Raw genomic sequence first — 23,935 nt, forward strand, 5'->3', positions numbered from 1 at the left:
CAGCCCGTCGGTTTAGCATTCTGATGACCCCCAGCTTGGGCTCCAGTGGGTGATGAGAGTCGAACAGCAAGTAATTATCTGTGTGTGTTGGTCTTATGTCTTCTTCAGTGGCTGTGTCCAAATTCAGGGGCTGCAGCCTTCAATGACCTAGCCTTTGCGGTCCACGAGGGCCGGGTCCTTAGGACAGGTCTTTGAACGCCTCGTCCACCGTTGTTAAATGGGACGGTCTAGCCTTCGGAGTATATGTTGCCTCACCAGATGTTCCCGCCCCTTACCCTTACGTCACGATTGTGAATGAAGATATGCATTAAAGTCTGTTTTGGTTCAAATCTATCAAACGTGTACATTTATTTGTGTGTGTACAAAAATTAATGACAAAATGTGTCAAGTCTAAATTGAATCATTAACATTATAAAATAAACATTAACCCATTGGTGAATAACAACTATATTTACCATAGCATTACCAGCGTCACGTATTTTAACTGAAAGTTAACATCTGGAGGTTTTATAGTCCCTTGAAGTTTAACATATTTGGCTGATGTTTACATGACTAAAAACCGAGTATAAACCCATTACTTAAATTTGAATGTCATGTCTGCGCCACTCGATGTCGCCATTTCCTCTTCTGTTTTGGGACTGAGCAGCGGTGCGCAAAGAATCTTGGGATATGGGAGGCTGCGAAGGATAGTAGCGGTGCCTCCTCCGAAAAGAGGGAAGTGCAGGCAGCATTTGTGGGCTGCGTTTGAAGGAGCCTCTGAATTTGGACAGCCTTCGCGCAGCGTTGTGACGTAATTGGCCTTCAAATGCGCACTTTGTTGGCTGCAGCCACAGCCAATGTGTACTGCACAGTTCAAGATATGGGCAGACTGTCTCCTCTGACATCTTCCTGCATGAACTTGTTGTTAGTCCAGTAGTGAGTTCAGGAAGTAGACATGAATGAAGCTTTAAAACACCTCACTTTTGCGACGGCCGGGAATCGAACCCGGATCAACTGCTTGGAAGGCAGCTATGCTCACCACTATACCACCATCGCATAAAAACCAAATATTATGTCTGCCACATCTGGAGTCTACGTCAGTGTTAGTACAGAGGTAGGTGTGTAACATAAGAATAAATATAGTAAAGGGTAAATATTGAAGAAAAATCATTGTCAGATCTGCCCATAAAGCAATATTTATATTCCTCAGATATCAAGACACTGAAAAAATGGTATGCAGCACATAACGTTGTTGATGAAACAATAACTTTGTCACAATTTACTCCTATCTGGGGCAATAGACAATTCAAACCTGGTAGATTGGATGGGGGATTCAAATTATGGGCAGAGAAAAGAATTGGGATGGTTTCGGACCTTTATTTTGAGGGTACCCTTCTCAGATTTGATCAAATTTGTCATAAGTACGGAGTTCCTCAAAAGCATTTTTTCAAATATTTTGCAATTAAAAAGTTTTATAGCATCAAAATATAAGACATTCATGGCCACACCCCCGCTATCGATTATTGAGGAAACGGTGATTAAAAATTTTTGAGGTAAAAAACACATATCTAGATTCTATAACCTTTTAGCGGAGTACTCAACAGAATCAGCATCAGATAAATTAAATGCTTCAAGAACAGACACACAAGAAAATATTAGTGAAGAAGATTGGGGAAGGGTAAAACTGTAAAATCTTCACCATATCTCCCCTAACATCCCTGATGTTTGTGTTAAATGTCTGACTGAAAAGGGAACTTTGATTCACTGCCTATGGGAATGCTCTAAGATTTTGGTATTTTGGGAAAATGTAGTTAAATGTTTATCATGGATGGTTAAGTGTAACATTCCTTTGACGTTAACAATCTGTATACTTGGAATATACCCCAATGACTCCATCAGAACAACGAAGCAATCGAAAATGATTGACTTTGGACTACTCCACGCAAAGAGAGTGATTGCACTATATTGGAAAAATGTAGAACCACCATCACTGGCAATATGGAAGGAGTTGATGACTTGTCTTGGACTGGAGAGATTGACATACATTTTTAAAGGTAAACAAGAGGAGTTTGCTTGTATTTGGGAATCATTTATGTCATTCCTGACCAATGAAACGGATAACACTGACTGAATAACAGGTTGTGAAATGATCCTGCCTTTTTTTTAAAAATGTTTTATGTATGTTGCTCCATCTTATTATTATTTATTTATTTTACTCCATTAGTTTGATGTTTGTTGTCACTTTCCATTTTATTTATTCTTTTTCTTTGTCTGTGTGAATGAGTGGCTGTTCGAGGGGATATAAATAAAAATGTTTGTACATTCGACAAAGTTTGATATACACTTGAAACTTCAATAAAAAATATTGTTAAAAAAAAACTAGTCACTAAAGTTATCAAATAAATGTAGTTGAGTAAAAAAATACAATATTTGCCTCCAAAATGTAGGAGTGGAAGTATAAAATAGCAGAAAATGCAAATACATGACAAAGGTACAAGTACCTGAAAATTGCACTTAAATACAGTTCTTGAGTAAATGTACTTAGTTAAATTCCATCACTGTCTTTAAACTTTTTTTAAGTAACTAGTCACTACTAGTAACTACTAACAAACTGGAGCGGAGCTGCAGACTTTTAAACTCTGAGTGGGAGTGTCCTTACAGAGTCGTTAAGGACACGTTTGAGCTCTGAGTTTCAGAGTCGTTAGGGCCACCTGTGGGTCATTGACCCTTCATGTGGGTTGTTAGGGCTAGGTGAGCCCAGGTGTGAATGGTTGTTAAGCTGTCTGGGGAGGGAACTCAGTACTGCATTGTAGGTGGGTGATAAGTAATGTCTTAGGCCACCTACTCTGTTCAAAAACGGTCGTTCTAGTTTAATATACATGGATTCTTTTACTCCTCTTTCAAACCATCTGTCTCCTCTGGCCAAGATGTTTACATTGTTGTCCTCAAAGGGATGTTTTTTCTCCTTCAGATGTCAGTGGACAGCAGAGTCTTGACCTGAGGAGCACTGAGCAGCATAATCTACATTACTCTTCTTATGCCTGGGTGTTTTGTCCTTAGGATGAACAAGTTTCTACCAGAGCGTGTTGGTAGGTTTGAAGTGAACCAGGATATGATGTTCATTGAAGATCCTCCTCAGTTTCTCAGATGTTTTTCCGTGACATAGGGAATGACAACGTTGTTGTGTTTCTGGTCTCCTCCTCTCCGTCTGCTCTGGATCTTTTAGAGGTTTTTACAAAGGTCCAGCTCTGGTAGCCACAGGTTTTAAGTGCTCCCCTGATGTGTTTCTTTTCCTTCTCCTTCCTCCCTTTCTTTGTGGGCACGGTCTCAGCCCGATGGTTTAGGGTTCTGATGACCCCAGCTTGTGCTCCAGTGGGTGATGAGAGTCAAACAGCAAGTATTGATCTGTGTGTAGGTTTTCTGTACACCTCATTGTTGAGGCTTGTCTTCTTCAATGTGTATGGCAGATTGTCTCCTCTGACATCTTCCTGCATGAACTTGATGTTAATGCAGTACTGAGTTCAGCAAGTAGACATGAATAAAGCTGAAAAGAGAGGTACTTTTGCGATGGCCGGGAATCGAACCCGGGTCAACTGCTTGGAAGGCAGCTATGCTCACCACTATACCACCATCGCATGGGAAATGACAAAATATCTGCCACATCAGCAGTCTACGTCAGTGTTAGGACAGGGAGGAGAGTGTGGAACATAGGAGGGAAAAAAAGAGGAAGAGGGAGGAAGAACAAGGAAAAAGGGGCAGTTCTACATATGTTTAACTAAATGTGACATTAATGTTGAATATAACTGAGGCTGCAAAACACTTGATTGAACACCGAACAGATGATGACAAGAATAAATTATAAAGTTGTTGATGAAGGTTCTCAGTCATCTGTGTGTGTTGGTCCTCTGTCTTCTTCAATGTGTACTGCACAGTTCAAAATATGGGCAGACTGTCACCTCTGACATCTTCCTGCATGAACTTGATGTTAATCTAGCACTGAGTTCAGGAAGTAGACATGAATGAAGCTTTAAAACAGCTCACATTTGCGATGGCCGGGAATCGAACCCAGGTCAACTGCTTGGAAGGCAGCTATGCTCACCACTATACCACCATCGCATAAAAAGTAAAAGGAATGTCTGCAACATCATCAGTCTATGTCAGTGTTTATACAGCGGTAGGAGAGTGTGTAACATAAGGAGTGGAAAAAAGAGAAAGAAGGAGGAAGAGCAAGAGAAAAGTGGCAGTTCAACATATCTATCACTACATGTGACATTAAGATGATGACAAGAATAAATCATAAAGTTCACTTCAGACGATGATTTTGAAAAACTCCTGAGTTTTAGTGACATACAATGCATGTGCTTATGGGCAAGGCCATGATCTGCCTCTGTCATCATACAAATACGTCCATGATGATTTCAGTCTCACTGAACATGAAATACCATCACAGGAAATCAAACCAATGACAAGTATCAGCTCCAATACTCAGCTTCTTTTCTAATTATCAGAATCAGTGGATTTAATAATCAAGTGATTCAAAAATGCTCTTCCTTGGCTCTTTCACAGGATACAATATGTAAATGGATAGCGGCTTTTAGTCCAGAAGTCCAGTGATCTGTTATAACACCATGAATTACAATATGCTGAAAGGTTATTATTGATTTTTGACCAAATGACGCCAGAAATAAGTTACACACTCCAGCTTTAACTCAGTTTGCTGTGTTTGGTTTATCTATGTTAGTTTGAGCTGTTTATGCAGAGGGAGGTCATCATGGAGACACCTGAACAGGAGCAACACTGACGGGGCCCCTAACCGCCAGTGTTGCTCCTCCTCTAGTCATTTACTGGAAATCACATGCGTATGTTTTGAAATGAAAGTGAAAGTGTTCAGACTCCATTTTGAGTCAACAGGAGCAGGGGGAGGAAAAGACGTCTGAGGCAGGGTGAGTTTTATTTCTCCATTATTGTTTTACAGTCAAAGTCTCTGATTCATCTGTGAGTACAGCGGGATTGGCTACAAAATTCACATTGAACATGAGACAACAAGCTCATATTTAAAGAAAACTGACCAGAGGCAGGGTGTGTGTGTGTGTGTTACTTCCTCCTTCCTCAGTCTGGGTTGAGCCTCTTCAACAGACTTTTCTCATGACTCTTGTCGTCTGAGCTCAGTCCGTGTTATGTTGCCTATTTCTCAGACTGACTCAAGTCCAGAAGACAGCAGCAGTTTTGTTTTATGAATTTTATTGTCAATATTTTGTCTGCCACTTCAGGTTCACCTGACAAAATAGTTAAAAGTAAAAATTTTCACTAATAAAGCCTCGATTAACGTCTGTTTTATGGACTTGGACTTCACTGTTTACTCATTGAAGATATTGTGTTGTACCAAACAGGGCCGTAGCCACCACTGAGGACACCGAGGTCATGTCCTCGGTATTTTTTTCCTTAGGTTTCATTAATTGAAACCGAAAGTAAACACGGTCGCGACTTGACTGCAGGTCTATTTTTAGAACGGCAATTAAATGAATCGGAGCAAAGATGCAAAGTAGTGGTGAGAGGCTGCATCGATGCAAGTTATCATGTGTTGCAGCAAGAAAGGCAGAGGATGATCAGGCAAAGAGGAGGAAAGGTGACAATTGTAATAAGCTAAGACAATGAGAAAAATGGTGAACGAGCCTACAGATGCAACAGATAGCCAATAGAGATGCTAAGAAGCCTGAGCAGGAGCGCCTCTCTCTCTCTCTCTCTCTCTCTCTCTCTCTCTTGCTCTCTCTCTCTCGGAGAGCTTGTTCAGCAGAGTGGGGGAGATTTTCTCCAGGCAAATGTTCGTTTTTGGTTTTAAATACAGCAAGAAAGCCAAACATAAAAGTCAACTTTTAAACTTCATGTTGGGACAGGCAAAGATGGCTGTTTATGTGAGCAGGAAGAGGAAGATCGATGACGCAGTAGATAATGAGTTAACACTGTTGTTCAGGAGGATGGTCAAAGCCAGAATAATGATCGATTTTAATTATTACAGAGAGATGAAGGACGTGGATCAGTTCAGCCTGATGTGGGCTCATGCTGATGTTTTGTGCTCTGTGAAGGAAAGTCAGCTGTTTTTCTCTGAGGAGTTATTGTGATTTTTTAAAGAAGACTATTTATTTATTGATTTGTTTTTGCTTTCTGACCATAATCATATTTATTTGTAAATAGTTGTGTTTGAAGAGTGACAGAATAAAGTTATTCTTGAAAATCAAAAATCTCTCTCTCTCTCTGTCTCTCTCTCTCTCTCTATGTCTCTCTCTTTCTCTCTCAATTCAATTCAAATTCGCTTTATTGGCATGAATGTTAGGAGAACTATGTTGCCAAAGCACCAAGAATCAATGAAACAAAACAAATACAACTCACAGAATCAAATATATATATATATATATATATATATATATATATGCATTTATACTGTATAACCTATGTGTGTGTGTGTGTGTGCTGATGAAGTGCTGTCTCTTATACACAGATTGGGTGTCATTAGGCAGTTGCAAGTTGTTATATATAATGAAATATACATATACAGTTCATATTAAATGATGATGATAATAATAATAATAATAAAATATTAATAATAAAATAAAGAAATTAAAAACAACAACAACAATATTATATATAGCAATAATGGTTGTGATCAGCATTCATGTGTGTCTCTAGTCTCATGGCATATTGTGCAGCTAACTTTACAAATTGTGTATCTTCTCCCAGACAGACTTTTAACAGTTCATCAGGTTTTTTCTGATAAGATGGATCTGCTGCAGTTATCTGCTGTAGGATGCTCCTCCACCCCCGCCCCCCCCCCCCCTCTCTCTCACACACACTCAATCACCATAGCCTATACCAAACACTTAATGTATACAGTTACAGATCATCTTTTTGGTAGTTTTTTGTGAGGCAGCAACACCCCACACACACACACACACACACACACTCAAATACTTCAGTTATAGTTTTATATATATTTATTTTATAGATCCAGATTGATTTTATAGATGCTGAACATATTTTGTTATAACTTAACACTAAGAACTAGATTCTTTTAGACATTTAACCTCTGACATTTAAAAGATGAAACCCAGTTGCAAAGACACAAAATGTTTTATTAGATTTTATTTGCATAATTTCCTATTTAACATGAGTTGTTATAAAACATATATGTATTTACAAACGTATTAAAAGCCATTATTTGTTGTAGGACTATTCAACAAATTTAAAGTAGACAAAACAATAATTGTCATAAAGTGACCTCACTAAAAACCTGAGCAGTGATCCAGGTACATGAGAACGATGAAGAAATAACGTCTGCAGGCAGGAAGTGGAGACTTTGAGTGGACAGAGCAGGACATAATACTGAGGGACGTCCCTTTAATTAGACATAGACATGGCCGATCTTTGTAAATGTCACTTTTGTTTAGCATCATATTGGGTGATGAGTCTGCAGGCTTCACCATCTCCATTTAACACCCACTGCATCTTGTTTCACTTGTTTGTCTTCGTTGTCTTCATGTTGTTCTCCTTCCATGTGCTACATATTTACCTCAGTGCTTGCTGAAGTGCAGAAGATGAGTGATTGTGTGGAGGAAGAGGACGGAGAAGAGCCTCCAGTCTCCAGCTGTCCGTCTATGAAGAGTGACCCGTCCAAAGAACCACCTCAGAACTTCAGTGATGAACCTGGACCCTCAGACACACAGTAAGAAGACTGCCATGTTTTAATCACCAAACTAGTATCAGCAATGTGTGTATCTAGAACTGTGTATTGACATGAAATAAATACAAACGTGTTGGTGTTTCCAGAAGTCAGTACCACAGAGGAAGAGAAGAGTCTTCAGTCTCCAGCTGTCCGTCTATGAAGAGTGACTGGTCCAGAAGTTTACCTCCAGAATTCAGTACTGAACCTGGACCCTCAGACACACAGTAAGAAGACTGCCATGTTTTAATCACCAAACTAGTATCAGCAATTTTTGTATCTAGAACTGTGTATTGACATGAAATAAATACAAACATGTTGGTGTTTCCAGAAGTCAGTACCACAGACGAAGAGAAGAGTCTTCAGTCTCCAGCTGTCCGTCTATGAAGAGTGACTGGTCCAGAAGTTTACCTCCAGAATTCAGTACTGAACCTGGACCCTCAGACACACAGTAAGAGAACTGATACTAACTTCCGTTTATATAATTAAATCATTACCATTATATGACTGTAGTTTCCCAAATATAGGACAAAATTCTTTTTCTGTAAATTACATTTTAAAACTGTGATTTGTATTATACGTAGGGACGAGACAATTATGTGTCAACATCAGATATTCTTTTTGACAACACAGGAGTGTTGCATCATGGGGTATAGCCTAAATGTTGTTGGCTAGTGAGATACTTCAAGTTCATTCATTGTTTGTCTGTTAGAGAAATTTAGTCTTAAAAGTGTTTAGTTTGCTCAGTTAAACCTTCAGGAGTTTGATGGCTGATGCAACGTGTTTTGCTGCAATGGAAGAATTACTGATGAATGAAAACGAGCAAAAGTCATCCCAATGTCTTTACTGCAGATGATCAAATGATCTGATAAAAACACAAGAAATACAACTTTCACTGAATGTCAGGATGAGGAGCACCAAGTATTTTACAGATAGATAAATTACACAAATGAGGGATTTATGTTCTGCTTTAATGACAAGTGAGGATTTCCTCTATATCTTTGCAAAGGAAAAGGCTCCATTGATGAGGGCTGGAAGTATCTCATGGAAACTGTCCCAAAATCTTCACTCTGAGATTGTTTTTATCTTCATAAAACCTTTTTTATCAAACACAGTTGTTGAAAAAAGAGGAGGGTTTATTGTACTAAGCGTGGCCATGTACTTTGTCCAGTATGGTTTAAGTTTTTAATAGCTGCTAATGAGGTCATGTTTTGTGGTCCTTTTTGTTTGTATAATAGAATTTCCCATTAAAATAAGTTTGTTCACTAAAATCAATGATGCAAACTGCTCCACTGTGACTCAGACAAAAACAAACTGTTAGTGATTGGGAGTTCAGTCCAGATTCAGACCTTGGAGAAGACATACTTATGTTTACAGTCTGTCTTCTCTTTTGTCAGACTGATCTGTGATTTGTTATCTGAGGGATTTTCCTTTATCTCTTCAGAAAGACAGAGGGAAGGGTTTCTGTGGAGGAGCAGCTGTCCTGCTGTCCAGTGTTAGTCAGTCAGACTAACCCTGTACAAAGTAAGACTGTACATCTGTCTCCTGATGTCTTCATGTCTGAAAACAGGAACTTTTTGATTTAATCAAGATTCTTGCTCTCAATTTAATCCCAGAATATTTTCTTCTCTCTCAGCTGATAGTGTTCTGCAGGAGGCTTTAGATGAACATAAGATCAGTCTGAGGAGGAGATGTGAATGTGTGACTGAAGGAAGTGATGAAACAGGAAGTGATGAAACAGGAAGTGGAACCCTCCTCCACAGGATCTACAATGAGATCTACATCACAGAGGGACAGAGTGAAGAGGTTAATACCCAACATGAGGTGAGACAGCTAGAGACAGCTTCCAAGATGGAGACCCTCCATGACACTCCAATCAAGTGCAGCGACATCTTCAAAGCCTCACCTGACCAACAGAGACACATCAGAGTCGTTCTGACCAGTGGCGTCGCTGGAGTTGGAAAAACCTTCTCAGTGCAGAAGTTCACTCTGGACTGGGCAGAGGGCTCCGAAAACCAAGATGTCAGTCTGCTGGTTCTGCTTTCGTTCAGGGAGCTGAACCTGATCAGAGATGAGCAGTACAGTCTTCTCAGGCTGCTCCATGTTTTCCATCCAACATTACAGAAGGTGACAGCAGAGAAGCTCGCTGTCTGTAAACTTCTGTTCATCTTTGACGGCCTGGATGAAAGCAGGCTTTCACTGGATTTCACGAACGATGAGGTCGTGTCTGATGTCACACAGAAGTCATCAGTCAGCGTGCTGCTGACAAACCTCATCGAGGGGAAGCTGCTTCCCTCGGCTCTCGTCTGGATAACTTCCCGACCTGCAGCAGCCAATCAGATCCCTCCTTCATGTGTTGACAGGGTAACAGAAGTACGAGGCTTCACTGACATCCAGAAGGAGGAGTACTTCAGGAGGAGGTTCAGTGATGAAGATCTGTCCAGCAGAATCATCTCACACATCAAGACCTCCAGGAGCCTCCACATCATGTGTCTGATCCCAGTCTTCTGCTGGATCACTGCTACAGTTTTGGAGCACATGTTGACTACAGACCAGAGAGGAGAGCTGCCCAAGACCCTGACTGACATGTACTCACACTTCCTGCTGGTTCAGACAAAGAGAAAGAAGCAGAAGTACGATGATGGACATGAGACGAGTCCACAGGAGCTGACGAAAGCTGACAGGGAAGTTCTTCTGAAGCTGGGGAGGCTGGCGTTTGAACATCTGGAGACAGGAAACATCATGTTCTACCAAGAAGACCTGGAGTGGTGTGGTCTTAATGTCACAGAGGCCTCGGTGTACTCAGGAGTTTGTACAGAGATCTTCAGAAGAGAGAGTGTGATCTTCCAGAAAACAGTCTACTGCTTTGTTCATCTGAGCGTTCAGGAGTTTCTGGCTGCAGTCTACATGTTCCACTGTTACACCGACAGGAACACAGAGGTCCTGGAGACTTTCCTAAAAGACTTCAAACCAAAGTCTGGTCTTGAGAACATTTCTAAGTCTTTTGGTAGAGGCGTTGATGGCATGGAGACACGTTACACATCCCTAGATGACTTCTTGAGGAGCGCCATGGAGAAATCCTTTGAAAGTAAAAATGGCCACCTGGACCTGTTTGTTCGCTTCCTTCATGGCCTCTCTCTGAAGTCCAACCGGAGACTCTTAGGAGGTCTGCTGGGTCAGACACACAAAAGTCCAGAAATCATCCAGAGAGCCATCAACAACCTGAAGGAGATGAACAGAGATGATGTCTCTCCTGACAGAAGCATTAACATCTTCCACTGTCTGACGGAGATGAACGACCACTCAGTTCATCAGGAGATCCAAGAGTTCCTGAAGTCAGAGAACAGATCAGAGAAGGAACTCTCTGTGATCCACTGCTCAGCTCTGGCCTACATGCTGCAGATGTCAGATGAGGTTCTGGATGAGTTTGACCTGAAGAAGTACAAAACATCAAAGGAGGGACGACTGAGACTGATTCCAGCTGTGAGGAACTGCAGGAAGGCTGTGTGAGTCCAGATGTAATTATCAACATTATGAATCAGTGTAGATTAGCAGTTTAATTCTTCAGATATACAAACTATAAAATCATTTATTTTGAAATAGTGCTTACATTTTTAAATACAATTGTGATTATTTAAAAAAAAAAAAAAATTCATTTACCATGAGTGCAACAATGTAGATGTTTCAGTTGGATGTGTTTATAGCTGTCAGGTTGTTGAACTCAGTTATTCAATTTATTTCTAATGATCATTAAATTTGACAGTTTTTCTTCTATTAAATCTTTCTTTGGCTGATAGAAGAAACCCTGGTGAAACTAATGAAAGAGGTTTTTTAACCACTATACTGAAGAGTTTAAAATAAGCTCTGTTTAATTTTTCACGTGATGTTTCTAAAGTCCTTGAGAATTTCTTTCATGTAGTTATTGTTCTCATTATGTCGGTTTAGAGACATTTCACAGTGAGCAAATGGACCAAAAAGTTCCAGCTCAAATTAAAGCTTCTACTTTACCTTTTATACATGACATGAGTTTTTTTTCTGAATTGACTCTTATTTAGTTTTAATCTTTATATATTTTTGTTCTGTAGAATCAGAATCAGCTTTGTTTGTTTATCATTGCTCTCAGTGTGGTTACACAGAAGAGACATACAGCTGGAAGGAATACACCAAAACTGAACCAACAACTAGATGAAATGTAAAGAATAAAGAATTGTGAATGGTCAGGACTGCAATGTACAATAGCATTTGAAAAGACAGTAGGTGTATCAATGAAAATCACCAATGGCAATACCATAAAAGTGTAAATCATAAAGGTCTTTATAGAAGTCAAGTGTTCTGAATCACATCTGTATTAGCTGGCAAAATATTAATCATTTGAATGTATTTTTATGTTTCTGTTTTGACATCAAATGTATGAAGTAAATATAAAGTGTCCTCTTTCATATTAACATTTTTGTAATATTTGTGTCATGACAGACTTTCTAACTGTGAACTCTCAGAGACTCACTGTGAAGTTGTGGCCTCAGCTCTGAAGTCCAATCCCTCCCATCTGAGAGAGCTGGACCTGAGTAACAACCACCTGAAGGATTCAGGAGTGAAGCTACTGTCTGTTGGACTGGAGAGTCCAAACTGTGCTCTAGAGATTCTGAGGTCGGTTCATTGTCTTGTTTTTCCCATATATTCAATTCAAACCCTTCACTGAGACTTAAACAGTTTGGTTAATTAACTGAAGATTAGCAGCAGCATAAATCTGAAGAAATGTAAGTTCTTTGAGACATTTTCTGTGTATCTAAGTTGCTCCATCCTGTGGTGTTCAGAGGAGGCTGCACTGAAGGACTCTATTCAGTGTTTTTATTTATTTATTTATTTATTGTTTCATTCACTTCATTTCTAACTTTTAAGTGTGCGCATCCAGCTGATGCCAGTCCCACTCATTTTAGAAACAGGATCATTAATTTAGAACAGACAGTTTCACTGGAACTACTCGAGTACTTCCAGAGGTGTTGGTATACCAAAAGTTTATGGACAGCCTGTAGCCAATCAGAATCCAGTTATCACCCAGACCATGGTATATAAATATATTTTTTCCTCTTACCTGTGGTGGTATTTATTTATCCATCTGCTGTAGATCAGCTGGACCACTGATGTAAATAGCAAATGTTAATCAGAACAGAATGTTTTAAACAGTTTTGACTTCATCATTTGACAAACATTATCAGTATTATACTCATAGTTTGACCAAAACAGTAGAAAAGTTTATAAAATGACATTCAATAACACTTTACAACATTCTACACAAAATGAGAGTAGTTACTACTATATTTAATAGATAATGATGAGTTTCTGAAGAACAGACTGGGAGATACTATATTAATAAAAAATGATGTCAAGAATAGTTCATAAATATCCATGAATCAACATATTGACCACTTTCTTCATGAGTCATTCCTGATAAACCAGCTGCTTAGAGGACAAACACTAGTGATGATTCATTCATAGTAATTACTTAATGCTAAGTTAGGTCAGTGTTTTCATTGCAGCTGACATGAGGCCATTTCCCATGGTGGAAAATTGGCGACTCCTCCACACATTGGAATCAAAGTACACCATCCCAGTGGTCCTGAACCTCTACACAGATAGGATACCTTTCCACCCCTGCTACCTCTGTTCCAAGTGAGCGTGTCTTTTCAACTGCAGGAGACATAGTTAGTGCCCAAAGGTCTCGAATTCAATGAACTTTTTCCATCACTTTTTTTTTATTTTGAAAATGTTTTTGATTTTTTTATGAATCAAGATCAAAACTTGAACTTTTAAGTTCAAATTGTATTTTTTCAATACATTTATTTTTTCCAAACTAACAAACCTTTTGGCCTTGATCTGGCTCCATATCCTTTCACCATCTGTCCTATTTTGGCAGGATTCTGTGAGTGAATCTGACAAAACACTGGTAATTTACTAGAAATAGTGTCAGTGCTGTTTGTGATTGTGCTTTTCTGTATTTGTTCCTCAGAGATGTGCAGCAAACACACACAGGCACAGACCACGGGTTTAAGAAAACCCCTCCCCACATATAATCACACAAGTCTATGGTCAGGATATGGTGTCAGGATATAACCTTTTTGATTAAAATAGCATCAACATATCATGTGATCTGCTACTTCAGTGCACGCTAACAACAAATATTACTGGGACCATAATAAAAAATTGTACACCAGCTTTTTTAATATCCAAGAATTCAAATCATAAACTCTACCACTGACGTCCTTAGTAATGAACTGCACTTATTTAGGCACCTTGAGTAACCATATACTCTGTTTTGTCACTTTGTGTGTTTGACAGTGTTGAACCTGCATCCTGTTGGGTTCAGGTGTTTGGAGTTTCCATTTTCTAAACTTCTTCATTCTAAACCTTCTTCAGCTCTGAACAGATTATTAAACACTGAATGATTTCAAGCAGGAACGTTGTCTTCTAATCTTACATCATTTATTCTTTACTCAGATTGAGGGACTGCGGTTTGTCAGAGATCAGCTGTGCTTCTCTGGCCTCAGCTCTGAAGTCCAACCCCTCCCATCTGGGAGAGCTGAGCCTGAGTGACAACAAGCTGCAGGATTCAGGAGTGAAGCTGCTGTGTGATTTTCAACAGAGTCCAAACTGTAGACTGGAGACTCTGAGGTCAGTTCACTGACTCTGTTACTGCTAACTAATATTTGAGTTTACATTCATACATAACTTACATTGATAAAGTTATAGATTTCCTTTGGTTAATATTTTCAATTTTCTTGGACTAAATTCCTTCTTCAAACACAAAAAACTTCTGTTTCTTCAAGAAACTGTAGAAATGTGAATTATTGAATTATTGTTTGTAATTTAATCTGTTAACAGAAGAACTGAACTAACATTTGATTTAAATTGATAAAGTTGAGAAGCTGAAGTAGAAATATTTTGATTTCTGTTGATGTCAATGTGTTTTCACAAATAATGTCTGATCATTGATATTGATCCTACAGAACACACACAGATCAAAGCATATTTTCAAAAGATGTTTATAATAACAGACCTAACTGAGATCAGCAGCATGTTATTAATCTGTGTTGACATGAACAGCTGTATGAACGTTGTGCTGACATGTGGATGATGTCTGTAGAAGGCTGATGATGGTCCACAATAATGACAAAGTTACTTTCTCTGTGTGTGTGTGTGTGTGTGTGTGTGTGTGTGTGTGTTTCGGAGTATGTTGTCATTTTATTCTATTTTATTTTTCTCTCAGTCACTTCCTATCTCGAGCTGCTATTATCTGTTATTGTTTGCACACTGTTCCTTTGTGCTGCATTGTCAAATTGAATTTCTCCTACAGGGGATCAAGAAGGGCTCATCTCATCTGTACTCATTTTAGGGAAAAGCTCATTGATGCGGACACAGTAATGTTGAGCTGCACATTTAAAACCTGAACACAACTGATTGGATTATAAATACATTTTCATCTACATCATTTATTCTTTATGCAGATTGAGGGGCTGCAGATTGTTAGTGTTGAGGCAGTGTTGACCAAATATGAATCAAGTTCCTAGTTCTCTCAGAAATATATTTTCACTGTTTAGCTGTAATATGATAAAGTTTGTGTCCCTGCCACCATGTTAAGAAAGTATCAGGGATGACAGAGAGGCGTTATTATGGATCCTACTGCTGTTGCCTTTGTTGGTTTAGACATGAGGAGTGAGACTGGTTTGGGTTAGGGTAAGAATATCAACGTAAGATAATCAGAGGCAGACTAGGGCCAATCTTAGCAAGATAAGAAGTGGGATCCAAAATGAGGCGACAGGAGGCACTCACATGCACTCACATGCACTAACATGCACACAGCTCAGATCACAACACACACACTGAGAGTGTGACGTCATTCTGTGTTCAGGACACCATGACTCCACTATATCTTTACATAACTAATAGTTGTTTGCTGACATCTAAAGATTTTAACTTCCATCTTGTTGTGTTCAGGTGTCTACGTCCTGTCTACCAGGAAGTGAGACAGGAATCGTTTCCTATTTTTAAGCAGTTCACCTGCTGTGCTCCTGTTTGGTAATTTCTCCTGCTAATATCTCGGGGTGTGACGAGATCTTGTGGCGCGAGATCTCATGTTATTAAAACGTTTCTGACGCTGAATTCGAAATTAGCATAGAAGATGCCCCTGCCACTTTTAAGTTGTTTGTGTGGCAGCATTTTGGTACCTGATGTTAGTGCCCAAAGTTCTCAACTGCTGCCAGAAAACGTAGACATGCTCATATTCTTGAACAAGAACGTGACCATATCTTAGGCTGGGCAGTGTAGTTGTAGCCAGCTCTCAGCTCTGTTTCATGCTTGGAGGGAAATCATGTCAGTCTCTGTTTGCACTTTAAGTATTGAGAGAGAACTACTTTGATTATCGTTTGCACTTAAAACGAGAAGACTAAGAAAAACTTAGTGTTATTTAGTTACATTATTTATACTGTTTTTATTTTTCACTTTCAATTTGTGGAGAGAAGTTCAGTTAGAAGGTCACACGGCTTCAATTAGAAGTTAGAAGCTCACACATAGTTCATGCACAGTTATAAGGTCTGAAGAGACTCATGAGAAATCCTACAGGAGAGAAGCCAGTCAGTTGAGTTTGTGGTGAAACCTTTTACAGTTCTTACATATTGTTTGTGTCTTTTACTGCATATGATAATTCATACTCAGTCACAAAGTAGAGCTGAAGTCACATTCGTTACAAGATGATTACTAGTTAAAACATTTCAAAATGGACCTGCATTGTTTTGCATTTTGTAACTTTTGATCAAATACAATTTTTAAGCCGTTTTTTAAAAATAGTGTTAAAATCTCATTTCGTTCTCATGAACCCAATATCGTTTATCATCTCATCTCGTGAGCTGAGTGTATCGTCACGCCCCTATTAATCTCCCATTTTCATATTGATACAGATCAAAAAGGTCTTCTCAGGTTCTATGTGGGGGTATGTGTCGTGGTACCTGGCAACCCAACTCAGAGGGAGAGTTGAGCATGTGCAAACAGCCCTGCCTGACGTTTGCCACTCGTCCCTGTGTCACTAATGCTCTGCTCCACTCACTTTGCCCCTGAAAATGGGTGAAACAGGTGCCAAAAAGAAAACATTGCCTCGAAAATTCACATAACTTTGTGTGAAACTTTCCCCTTTATTGATAATTGTCTCCTCTCTCACTTGTGTGGGACACGCAGGAGGCCGACTTGCTGCCAAGTGCTACCTGCTTGTTTTAGGTGTCCAACTGGGCTGTCCAGACAGAGCGCCCCGTGCTGTGGTCCTCCATGGCCCGCTTATGATTTCTACTAATCCTTTTATGGAGCCAGATGAAAAAATAACACCCCAAATATGAAATGATAGAAGTGAAAATTGAAAATAAATAATTTATTCAAAAGAATATCAGAATTAAATCCAAATCATATTCACTTTTGACGACTTACATGAAGTCTTTTTACTCACTCTGATGTGTCAGGATATAACCTTTTTGATTAAAACAGCATTAAAATATCATGTGATCTGCTACTTCAGTGCACGCTAACAGCAAATATTACTGGGACCATAATAAAAATTTGCACACCAGCTTTTTTAATATCCAAGAATTCAAATCATAAACTCTACCACTGACATCCTCAGTAATGAGCTGCACTCATTTAGGCACCTTGAGTAACCATATACTATATGTTTTGTCCCTTTGTGTATTTGACAGTGTTGAACCTGCATCCTGTTGGGTTCAGGTGTTTGGAGTTTCCATTTTCTAAACTTCTTCATTCTAAACCTTCTTCAGTTCTGAACAGATTATTAAACCCTGAGTGATTTCAAGCAGGAACGTTGTCTTCTAAACTTACATCATTTATTCTTTATTCAGATTGAGTCGCTGCAGTTTGTCAGAGATCAGCTGTGCTTCTCTGGCCTCAGCTCTGAAGTCCAACCCCTCCCATCTGAGAGAGCTGAACCTGAATGGAAATACCAAGCTGCAGGATTCAGGAGTGAAGCGGCTGTGTGATTTTCAACAGAGTCCAAACTGTAGACTGGAGACTCTGAGGTCAGTTCACTGACTCTGTTACTGCTAACTAATATTTGAGTTTACATTCATACATAACTTACATTGATAAAGTTATATATCCTTTCACCATCTGTCCTATTTTGGCAGGATTCTGTGAGTGAATCTGACAAAACACTGGTAATTTACTAGAAATAGTGTCAGTGCTGTTTGTGATTGTGTTTTTCTGTATTTGTTCCTCAGAGATGTGCAGCAAACCCACACAGGCACAGACCACGGGTTTAAGAAAACCCCTCCCCACATATAATTACACAAGTCTATGGTCCTTTTAACTTCATTGTTACAGAAGAAGCAGCGTCCTGCTTATCACATAAAAGGCTTCATGTTATCAATTCATGATCTTTATTATAAAGATGCTCTGCGTGTACGTCTAATTAGAAAAGAGCCGAGGAGCAGAATTTAAATGAAAGACATTTTATGTGGTTGAAATGTTACATGTTGACTTTTGATCACTTTTGTGGACTTAGTTTAACTTTTTTGACTTGAAGACTTACATGAAGTCTTTTTACTCACTCTGACGTGTCAGGATATAACCTTTTTGATTAAAATAGCATTAACATATCATGTGATCTGCTATTTCAGTGCACGCTAACAACAAATATTACTGGGACCATAATAAATAATTTGCACATCAGCTTTTTTAATATCCAAGAATTCAAATCAAAAACTCTACCACTGACTTCCTCAGTAATGAGTTATTATTAAACACTGAATGATTTCCAGCAGGAACGTTGTCTTCTAATCTTACATCATTTATTCTTTATTCAGATTGAGGGACTGCAGTTTGTCAGAGATCAGCTGTGCTTCTCTGGCCTCAGCTCTGAAGTCCAACCCCTCCCATCTGAGAGAGCTGAGCCTGAGTTACAACAAGCTGCAGGATTCAGGAGTGAAGCTGCTGTGTGATTTTCTACAGAGTCCAAACTGTAGACTGAAGACTCTGAGGTCAGTTCACTGACTCTGTTACTGCTAACTAATATTTGAGTTTACATTCATACATACCGTACATTGATAAAGTTATAGATTTCCTTTGGTTCATATTTTCAATTTTCTTGAACTAAATGTCTTCTTCAGACACAAAAGACTTCTGTTTCTACAAGAAACTGTAGAAAATGTTCAGTTAGTTGTTAAAGTTAATAAATGTTATAATTTAATCTGTTAACAAAAGAACTGAACAAACATTTGATTTAAATTGATAAAGTTGAGAAGCTGAAGTAGAAATATTTTGATTTCTGATGATGTCAATGTGTTGTCACAAATAATGTCTGATCATTGATATTGATCCTACAGAACACACACAGATCAAAGCATATTTTCAAAAGAAGATGTTTAAAAGAAAATTCAGTTTTTTCTCCTCTAATAACAGACCTGACTGAGATCAGCAGCATGTTAATAATCTGTGTTGACATGAACAGCTGTATGAATGTTGTGCTGACATGTGGATGATGTCTGTAGAAGGCTGATGATGATCCACAATAACACAATGACAAAGTTACTCTACTCATTTTAGAGAAGCTCGTTAATGAGGACACAGTAATGTTGAGCTACACATTTAAAACCTGAACACATCTGATTGGATTATAAATTGATTTTTAACTCCATCATTTAATCTTTATACAGATTGTTTGGCTGCAGTTTGTCAGAGATCAGCTGTGCTTCTCTGGCCTCAGCTCTGAAGTCCAGCCCCTCCCATCTGAGAGTGCTGGACCTGAGCTGGAACAACCTGAAGGATTCAGACATGAAGCTGCTGTGTGATCTGAAGAAGAGTCCAGACTGTAGACTGGAGACTCTGAGGTCAGTAGAGGGTTGGAGTCAGTTCATGCTGGTTTCAGCAGTATTGTACTAAACACAGTATCAAAGTAAAGATCCAGTATTTCCTGCTTTCCTCAGTGAAGCTGTGAGAGGAGAACAGTGACAGGCTTCATGATTGGACAGAAAGACAGAGAGAGAGCAGTCAGCCAATCAGACGAGCCAGAAACTTGTTGTGATTGTGTGTTTGAGTTGATGTGAAGACGACTGTTGTTGTTGTGTTCATGCCTACAGGAAATAAAGCTGGATCACAGCTGACAGCATCACAGGATGTATAGAGACAGTGTCCTCATTCATCAAACTGTCGGAGCATCAAATCTGATCTCAAAGTGTTTGTTCTCTCATTTCAACACTGAACAACTGATCAGTTCAATTTTGTCACAGCTCTTAGATCAGTCTGACTGAAGCCTGCAAATCACGGGCTCTTATTTCAGAGAACCATCATCACATTTAGTAACCATGTGGTCTGTATATCGACCAGAACTATGCTGTGCCTCATGTGATGTTTCCAAAGTAGATGAAATATTTAAATGTGAGTGAGACTCTGGTTGTTAACAGCAGTAAATCATCATTGAAGTGAGCTGTGAGTATCTCTCTGTTTCTGCAGTGATGATGCGTTCAGGGACTGTCAGCAGTTTATTTCCACTGTTTTCTTCAGTGAAACCTGCAGAATAAACAGACTTGATGTCCAAAGTGTCTGCAGGTCTGTGAGCTTCACTCCAACACGTTAACATGAGAGCTGAAAGGAAGCTGGCTACGCTACAGAGCCGCTCCACTTGTGGTCTGAACAGGACTGAAGTCCTGCTGGTCTTTATATCACTGACTGACAGCTGATGGAGGGAGTCTCTGTAAACACTCATTTATCACTTCTACTGTCTCTCTGCTTCTCTCATCAGCTGGAAGTGATCTCTGTCAGAGTGGTGAGGAAGATGGAGGTGTTGAGAGGATCAGCTGTGTCCTGATGATCCAGAGAGGTTGAAGCTTTAATCTTTACATGCTTCCTCTTGGGGATGTCATCAGGAGACACGACATCAGCTTCCATAGCTACGCTGATGATACGCAACTGTACATTGCCGTGTCTCCCGATGACACAGGGCAAATTGATGCCCTTTTAACTGCATTGTAGACATCAAGTCACGGATGGCAGTGAATTTCCTACAGCTCAACCAGGACTAAACTGAGGTTTTAGTTATAGGTCCTGAAGGCCAGAGAGAGAAACCTTTACCAAAACTAAAAGATCTTACACCGACACAATCAGTAAAAAATCTGGGCGTGATTTTTGATTCTGAGCTGAATTTTATTCCACATATCAAAAATATGACAAAAATAGGTTTTTATCATCTTAAGAACATAGCCAGAGTCCGCCCATTTCTCTCCCAGGCCAGTACGGAGATGCTAATGCATGCTTTTATTTCCTGTTGCTTAAATTACTGTAATGCCCTGCTCTCTGGTCTTCCCAAAAAGAGTACTTTAAATCTCCAATTATTACAAAACTCCGCCGCACGCGTGCTGACGAGGACCAGATGGCAGGAGCACATTACACCGGTTTTAGAGTCACTGCATTGGCTCCCCGTCCGCTTCAGGATTGATTTTAAGGTTCTTTTACTGGTTTTTAAATGTCTTAACGGCCTTGCGCCCTCCTACTTATCTGACCTGCTTTTACCATATCAACCCTCGCGGACCTTGAGGTCCTCCAGCACCGGCCTTTTATCCATACCAAAGCCAAGAACTAAAACCCACGGTGAGGCGGCATTTAGCCACTATGGCCCCCACCTGTGGAACAGCCTGCCGGAGAGCCTCAGGACTGCAGAGACTGTTGATATTTTTAAGGGAAGGTTAAAGACACACCTTTTCAATCAGGCTTTTAACTAATATTTTAAATTCTTCTTACATTCTTATGTGGTTATATCTTATTTTATGTTGTTGCTTCTATCTTGTTTTTTAAGATGATATTAATCTTAAATAATTTTATTTGTTTTATTTACCATTTTATCTATTTTATTTATTATCTTACGTATTTCTATCCTTTTAACTGTTCACTCTATTTACTTATCTTTTGTCAGGGTTTTTATCCTATCTTATGTTTTTAGTTTTTAGGCTGCTGGGGGTGCTGTTCTTGGGTCCCTTCGGCCCGGTCGGCTGTTGTCTGTCGGGGTCGGGGGGCCTGGGCGCTGTTGCCCCCTGTGGCACAGCCTGTGACTCCTCCCAGTGTGGACGGCCCCAAAGGTGGCGCTTCCTCAATCCTCAGTTCCATGCCATGTCTCCCTATTCTCAGTAGTTAATGTGCAAGTGTGTGTGTGTGTGTGTGTTTGTAGTATGGAGGGTGGGAGAGAGGTGCTTTCTTTGTTATTGTTTTTTTTTTTTTCTTCATGTGTAAAGCACTTTGTGTTGCATGAAAAGTGCTCTACAAATAAAGTTTTGATTTGATTTGAACAGGACTTGAGTAAAAGTCCTAAAGTATCTGATATTAAATGTACTTAAGTATCAAAAGTACAAGTTAAAGTTTATTATGCAAATTATTCTGTTTACAACCAATCATCAGCCTGGTTAATTATCAGGTCCAATATTCCACATTTTTCTGTTTAAGTCAGTTTTTCTTTTCTTTTTTTAAAATGTAATTGCAGATAAATTAATTTAAAAATGCTCTTTGGCTCTGATGCAGGATGTAATCTGTAAAGTAACTAAAGTTCTTGAGTAAATGTACTTAGTTACATCCCTCACTGTCTCCAGATCAGCTCTCTTTATGACAACATAACTGCAGATTAACACATTTCATTGGATCTTTGTGTTCTGCTTCCTGTTGCAGCGCCACCCTGTGGAACGATGGAGTAGTGCAGTTAATTTCCACATGTTTCTGATGAACAATAGAAGTTGATATTGCAGAGTGAAGTTCTGCTTATTACCACTAATATCAGCTGTTTGTCATTTTATAATACATGAAGTGGATCAAATCTGAACACAGTCTGGATTCAATCGAGGCTTTTCTGAATCTTCTGGACTGACTTGTGTCTGGATTTTGGTGCAAAGTCAGCAGCTTCATATTTAATCTTTATATAATGTGTGATATTAAAAAGATGTGTTTAACACGCTGATTCTACACTTTATATTCTTTAATCATGTCTGTAAAACGATTAGAAGTACACAGAAATATAAAACTATCTTGATTTTGACAGAAAACAAACAAATCCTGTGTTTGACTTTAAAGTATGTGAAGTTTATCAGAGTTTTATGTGAGACCCTGCTGGTTTTCACATCACATGATCAACACAGACGCATGAAGTCAACCTGTGGAGCTTTTTCTCACACAAATCATTGTTGAAGCTGACATCATCAGCACCGTTCATGTTCTGCTGGTCCTGCTGGAGCTGCTTTCTGCCAGCAGATGTCACTATTTGCACTGTTTGGACCCAGACTGGTTTGTGTGAATGGATCCAGGTTCTGCGTGCAGTGAGAACTGAACTGGTGACGTCAATACTTTCTTTCTGACTGACTTCATTTTACAAACATCTCAAGTGTCATTATAATTTAATTGAACTTGATTTAAAATGATTTTTTAACCGTCTTTTGATACAGATTGTTTTGGTGAGCTTGTTCTGGGTTTTAGTGTTTGTTTGACATATTTTCATTATATTTTGATGTATTTTATGTTCACGTCTGTTTATGTTGAGTGCTTCTTCAGGCTTTTTCCCTTCAGAACAACAACAAAGTTAAAGTCCCAGTTGAAATGATCAGTATGGAGCCGTGATCACGACATGCAGTTACATAAGAATTGAAATCAGGTGTAAAGGGTTGCCACTGTTTTTATGAACTATTGAGTCTTTGTTAATGTTATAACGAGTACAGCCCTGAGATAACTTCTGTTATCATTTGTCTCTATTGAAATAAAAGTGACTGGACTATTCTCTGGGTTTGTTCTGACTTTTAATGAAACTTTAAAGTCTCACATTGCTAAATCTACATGAAAAATCCATTTGTGTCAAATAAAAGCAGCTGGACTGTCATTTTGAGATCTGGCAACCCAGGTATCTACAGTGACCCCTAGCCTTCTTGTTTTTATTCTTAATTTTTATATATATTTATTCAACAAGGCAAATGTAGACATAAAAAGACATTTCAACCATCATATCACAAACTCAGTTTGTTTGAGCAAGAGAGACAGAGAAAAGGTTCAGTGTGTGAAATGAAATACAACTTGTTCAGAGACAAGTAAAAACGACGCAGATAAAACAAATAAATAAAAAATGAAAAAAATCTGAATAAATGATTAAATAGAGAATAAAGGAAGCAGGGCTCGTCTCAAATTAATGTGTACAGAGTAAATAAAGAGAATACTTTGACAGCTTTTTTA

The 23,935-nt window shown here is 39.0% G+C and overlaps 1 protein-coding gene across 2 annotated transcripts; it reads left to right on the plus strand.

Moving 5' to 3' along the window:
* Positions 1 to 4,888: 4,888 nt before the first annotated feature.
* On the plus strand, positions 4,889 to 22,303 carry LOC311249087 (NACHT, LRR and PYD domains-containing protein 12-like). Of its 2 annotated transcripts, XM_084339824.1 has the most exons (12): positions 4,889 to 4,922; positions 7,549 to 7,696; positions 7,801 to 7,920; positions 8,025 to 8,144; positions 9,138 to 9,217; positions 9,330 to 11,199; positions 12,167 to 12,340; positions 14,189 to 14,362; positions 17,587 to 17,763; positions 18,550 to 18,723; positions 19,399 to 19,572; positions 20,484 to 22,303. In XM_084339824.1, exons 2-12 carry the CDS (start codon positions 7,569 to 7,571, stop codon positions 20,491 to 20,493), a joined length of 3,201 nt encoding a protein of 1,066 aa, XP_084195950.1. In that variant the 5' UTR covers positions 4,889 to 4,922; positions 7,549 to 7,568; the 3' UTR covers positions 20,494 to 22,303. The 2 variants fall into 2 exon arrangements, with proteins under 2 accessions (XP_084195950.1, XP_084195951.1); XM_084339825.1 differs by lacking the exons at positions 14,189 to 14,362; positions 17,587 to 17,763.
* Positions 22,304 to 23,935: the final 1,632 nt, after the last annotated feature.

The sequence above is a fragment of the Pagrus pagrus genome (genome assembly GCF_965226575.1).
Source record: "Pagrus pagrus genome assembly, chromosome: 20".
Classification (NCBI taxonomy): Eukaryota; Metazoa; Chordata; class Actinopteri; order Spariformes; family Sparidae; genus Pagrus; species Pagrus pagrus.

Excerpts from the sequence above, each read along its gene's own strand:
- LOC311249087 (XM_084339824.1), top strand. The coding sequence starts at position 7,569 with ATGAGTGATTGTGTGGAGGAAGAGGACGGAGAAGAGCCTCCAGTCTCC. Across the intron at positions 11,200-12,166 it reads AGGAACTGCAGGAAGGCTGT|ACTTTCTAACTGTGAACTCT; the intron begins GTGAGTCCAGAT and ends GTGTCATGACAG. Across the intron at positions 18,724-19,398 it reads TGTAGACTGAAGACTCTGAG|ATTGTTTGGCTGCAGTTTGT; the intron begins GTCAGTTCACTG and ends ATCTTTATACAG.